This window comes from Echinops telfairi, unplaced genomic scaffold (genome assembly GCF_000313985.2).
Source record: "Echinops telfairi isolate 266 unplaced genomic scaffold, ASM31398v2 ScPeMD7_7421;HRSCAF=8459, whole genome shotgun sequence".
NCBI classification, from domain to species: domain Eukaryota; kingdom Metazoa; phylum Chordata; class Mammalia; order Afrosoricida; family Tenrecidae; genus Echinops; species Echinops telfairi.
In genome coordinates, this window is record NW_022111321.1 from 16,984,049 (window position 1) to 16,989,615 (window position 5,567).

The 5,567-nt window shown below is 43.8% G+C and overlaps 1 protein-coding gene across 1 annotated transcript in view; it reads right to left on the bottom strand.

The window, feature by feature from the left end:
• SLC35F2 (solute carrier family 35 member F2) overlaps positions 1–5,567 on the bottom strand; it is a 26,987-nt gene that overhangs the window by 10,657 nt on the left and 10,763 nt on the right. The window contains exons 4-6 of the mRNA XM_045297736.1: positions 4,879–5,162; positions 4,199–4,251; positions 1,132–1,286 (exon numbers count right to left, since the gene is read on the bottom strand). Coding sequence (XP_045153671.1) covers positions 1,132–1,286; positions 4,199–4,251; positions 4,879–5,162 — 492 coding nt within the window. The remainder of the gene's footprint in view (positions 1–1,131; positions 1,287–4,198; positions 4,252–4,878; positions 5,163–5,567) is intronic.

The following is a 5,567-nucleotide window of genomic DNA, read 5'->3' on the forward strand; positions in this document are numbered from 1 at the left end:
TAAGAACTGCTGCTCTGATTTTCCAAATTTGATAAGAATTTGGGGAAAAAATCGACTTATTTGCTTTTCTCTGAAATACATGATTTTACCTTGATGAATCTGTAAGTATGATAGACTCATCTTAACAATGGTAAGAGGGAGAAAGGTGCAATTGAAAGAAGACAAGCTTCTTAGACAACTGGGATACTATGAGTCAGGATAGGCCCAGTGACAGAGGGTCTGGTGTCCTGGTTTTATTACCACTAACCAGGTGCTGATTAAGGGTAAGTCTCTTAACTGCACATAACCTTGCTGCTCCTTCATTTCTCCATCTCTAGAACAGAACTGTGGCAGTTCCATCTGATGTCAGCTTGAAGCTGGGGGAAGTGGAGGGGTGGAGTTCTCAAGGGGAGATATATCACAATGTCTGTACAAGTCTCCTCTCCTCTTTCCCTTGAAGACACTAAAGCTTTCCCGCCCACCCAATGAAGAAGGATCACACGCACAGGGGCTGTAAGGGGATGGGAGGAGCTTACACTTGTGAGTGCGATGATGCCGGCTGCGGTGGCAGGAGTCGTCTCAGAAACCACCCAAGTGAATTATCCTTAAAGGGCCCTTCTAGATATAAAATTATGTCAAGGAGTGAATCATTCATTAATGCATGCATGACAATACACCTGTGTTCCTTTCATCGGTACAGCAGATGTTCTATGTGTGAAGCAGGGTAAAGGGAGTGGGTGAGCCTGGGTCTGATGGCCCCTCGAGGTCAGCAGTAGCTCCAGGATTGCTTGTTAATTATGCAGCAACATTCCTTAAGCAGTGACATGGAAATCTACACCAGTGGCCTCAGTCATATCATCATAAAGAGCTATCACTATATTTCACCCTTGAGAAAACGCCCCAGACACACAATTCCTACTTTGACGAATTTTCTAACGTAGAAGCAGTAGCAGTACGAGTGAGCCCTGCACATTGACATTCTTCTCAGGAGGGTTGGTGTCCTCGTCAGCCACCATCAACAAGAGCGGAAGAAGGCTTTAGTCATTCATTCATTTATGTATTTAGACCAAGAGTCTTGAAGAAAACACCTGCTTCTTTTGGACCCACCAAATGCTCTCTTAGTTATTTCTTGAACAGGCGCTATTTGCTTACCTGATAGCCAAAGAGGAAGAGTCCAAAGAAAAGGCTGTAGAGGTCGGCTGTCAAGATGCCCAGGTTGACAGACGTGGCACTGGTGGCTCTTATTACCCACGGCATAAAGCTGTACAGGCAAAACATACAGAGGGCAAACGCCACAAACAGCATGGCTGTGGAGGGGGGGGGGAAATCTAACATTAGAGGGAGAAAATGAAAGGCAAAAAGGTTTGAGGTTTTGATTTGTAAAATGATTTTTTATAGTATTATCTACATAGCTCCTGGATAAGAGCTAGCAAAGGGAAGATACAAAGCTCTCTGGAGGGGGAAAAAACAAAAACCAGTAGCAAGTTATGACTTAGAACTGGGTGGGGGGTGGGGAATAGCAGTTGAGTCGAGTCAATTGTGACTCGTGGTTACCATGAGCCGGGACAAAACTGTGTTCTGGTTTGATTTTTCAAAAGTAGATCCCTAGAGTACGGTGACCAGATTTAAAGCAGGACACCATTGACTGGGGGGGTTGGGGGTGTCGGGGGGTGGGGGTGGGGGGGTTGTTCTTGATTAAAAATCTAGTCTATATGGACCAAATAGACCGTTCCCTAGCTTATTGTGCATTCTTTCCAAAAATTGGGACTTTTTACAGACGCCAAAAATAGGGACTGTCCCACCAAAAGTGGGACATCTGGTCACTGATCCCTAGAGGTTTGTCTTCTGAGGTTGCTCTGGGTGACCTTGAACCACCAACCTTGCAGTCAGCAAGCACATTAACTGTTTGCACCACCAAGGGACCTTAACGGAGGTGAGGGACCACCCCCCCCAAATCCAGCAGGGGTTGTATAGTCAAGGACATAAAATCCTCTTGTGCTGTGATTGAGTCAATGGCTCTTATCACCCATGCAGTCCACCCTCCCAAGCAGAGTGACACCTGTGACAGAAGGGCAATTAAGGCTGGCTGCCTGGTGTGAAAAGAAGATCTCATTTTAACAGTTAAACCATTGAGTTGTATGGCACATGAGTTATCTATCAATAAAACTGCTAAATAAAAAGCTTTTTTAATTTAAAAAAAGCATTAAATGTCTCCTTTTTCATTACTGTTTGTACATTATTTGCGGAAGTGGATTCAGAATGAAGTCTTTTGAGGGTATCAAAGGCAAAGTTGAGCTCATTTCCTTTTTTCACCTTTATTAAATTAAATGCTCCCAAAGCACACGATATAAGTATCCTTGATAGGGCAATACTACACATTTGGATGCTGAAATAAATAATGGTTGAATTTCTGCTTTGAAAGCACTTCTCAAGCTAATGCCCGTACCCAACACACAACACAGCACAGACACACACACACACACACACACACAATCTTTCTGTCGAGTTGAATTACCGTATCTAACTCAATGAAGCTATCCAAAGACAGCTATGAGCTGTACACCACCTTTCCATCCATCATTCCATAAAGTCGAAATCTTCACTAACTGCACATGGAACTGTGCCCCTGCTTCATTTACTCGTTGGGCAGCTGCGGTGGCATGGTGGTTAGACGGTGGATTGCTAACCACAAGGTCAGTACTTCGAAGCAACCAGCAGGAGAAAGACGAGGTTTTCTACCCCCTCGAAGAGTTCCAGAGGCATAACCCCACGGGGCAGTTCTACCGGGACCCACTGGGGCTGGGAGTCAGAAGAGACTCGATAGGCAGTGAGTCACTTAACTACAATTAAGTTGTAATGTATTTGTGCAGATGCTGAGGAAGCCCAGTTGAGAGGAGAGATGGGAGGTTGTCGGTGACAACACACCATCAGGTCACCCATGTTAATGCTTCACCAGTTACACCAAGGGGAGAGCTTTAGGGATAACCTCCCTCAAGAGCCTGAGGACACGAGACACAGCTCTAACTGCAAGCTGAAGTGACCACAGGTCACTCGTGCGCAGAATCCCTAGGTAAGAGAGGATGTTCCTGCAGATGAAGACTGAGAATGAACTTCTCTGAAGACTTATCTACAGCATCTCACAGATGACGTCATTAAAACCAGGATGGCGCTGTGTGTATACCCTGTGATTTTACAAAGATGCCTAAATAACAAAATGTAGCTTTCTTTCCTTTCTTTATAAAATACCACTTTATTGTGTTTTAGGTGAAAGTTTGCACAGCAAATCAGGTTTCCCTACAATCAGAGTTTTATTTCTTTTTTTTAAATCATTTTATTACGGGCTCATATGACTCTTATCACAATCCATACATACATCAATTGTGTAAAGCACATTTGTATATTCATTGCCCTCACCATTCTCAAAACATTTGCTCTCCAATTAAGGTCCTGGCATCAGCTCCTCATTTTTTTCCCCTCCCTCCCCGCTCCCCACTCCCCCATGAGCCCTTGATAATTTATAAATTGTTTATTTTGTCATATCTTGCCCTGTCCGACGTCTCCCTTCACCCACTTTTCTATTGTCCGTCCCCCAGGGAGGAAGTCACATATAGATCCTTGTCATCGGTTTCCTCTTCTCAACCCATTCTCCCTCTACCCTCCCAGTATTGCCACTCATACCACTGGTCCTGAAGGTATCATCCACCCTGGATTCCCTGTGTTTCCAGTTCCTATCTGTACCAGTGTACATCCTCTGGTCTTGCAAGGTAGAATTCGGATCATGATAGTGGGGGGGAAGGGGGAAGCATTTAGGAACTAGAGGAAAGTTGTATTTTTCATCGTTGCTGCATAGCACCCTGACTGGCTAGGCTCCTCCCCGAGACCCCTCTGCAAGGGGATCTCCAGTGGCCTACTAATGGGCTTTGGGTCTCTACTCCACACTCCCCCCATCATTCACTATGGTAAGATTTTTTGTTCTGATGATGCCTTATACCTGATCCCTTCAACAGACACCTCGTGATCGCACAGGCTGGTGTGCTTCTTCCATGTGGGCTTTGTTGCTTCTGAGCTAGATGGCCGCTTGTTTACCTTCACGCCTTTAAGACCCCAGATGCTATACCTTTTGATAGCCGGGCACCATCAAGAGTTTTATTTCTTGATGTGTTTTTCGCCCCTAAGGGAAAGGAAGCTGACTAGGAAAAATCAACATTGATTTACATACCGATTTTCCAGTCCCACTGAATGCTGGCAATATCCTTATATTCCACAATCATCCTAGGATTAAAACAAGAGGTCAAAGAAAGATCCACATTAAAATAAGCTCACTCTCTTATTCATGCACTCCTTTATGGGAGTTAACCATAGCAAGACAATGTAACATACAGCTTTCTTTGAATACATTTATGGATTTAATATGTTAATATTTTTGGAAATAACTGAAAGAGGAAACTCTTTATGGGTAATCTTATCTACATCTTCAGCATGAATCCTAGAGGTTACTCATGTATAAAAAAATGAGGCCTAATTCATGACACTTCCAAAATCATCTAAGACTGGGGTTGGCAAACTTTTGAGCTGGAAGAGCCAATCCTGTCCCTCACAACCATTCAGCAAGTATTCCAGAGCCACAAATATATATTTACAAACAAATGGATCACCATTATCTGAAAAATATCCTTTATATAATTTTTCAATTTTACTTCAGAGCCACCGGTACTTACCGGAAGAGCTGAACTTTGCCGACCCCTCCCTGATAAGAGATCCTTACTAATAGATGCTTAGCAAGTTATGGATATCAAATGTGAACTGGAATCATCTACGCAAATTTTAGTAGCTGAAAAGAAGGAGTCATCTCGTCTATGTTTGCTCATTTTGTTTTGAAAGACAATGTTAGAATCTTACAGCTGTAGGCCACTGATGATTGTTCCAAATAAGCCCACCATTCCCAAAAACTCCTCTCTGCTCAGCTTCTTCACGATGTATTCTTCACACACGTTGGAAATGGCGTAGAGCGAAGCCCCGCCAAGAACTAAGATGTCACCGATCAGCACATTGCTACCTGCAGGAAGAAAACACACCAAGAAGACAAGCCACTGTTCCTGGTGAAGTTCTCTGGCTGGCCGCAGGAAGTTTATCTGGCTCGTGGCCACTTCAATAAGCCAGCATGGGAAATGGAATCCTGGTTTCTAGAAGGTTGACATCTCTTAGTCTTCTCATTTCCTGGCACAATTCCCCTGTGGGTTTTCACTTTCTGATCTCCGGAGACCAACAGGCTGGGAGATGGTAATAAAATGAGTATAAAACAAAACAAACTCACTGGCATCGAGTCAACACTGATTCGTAGCTACCCTACAGGACAGGGTAGAACTGCCCCTTTGAAAGTCCGAGACTGTAACTCTTTATGGGAGTAGGAAAGGCTGTCTTTCTCCAGATACCAAACACGAGACCTCACCAAATGGTTCTGTGACATGACAATTACTGGCAGGAGGATTCGGACAGTTTGGAAAATGACAGGGAAGCTGTCTGCAAGATAATGTTCTTTCCATCAGCCAGCGTAAGATGTGAAAAATAATAACAATTTATAAATTATC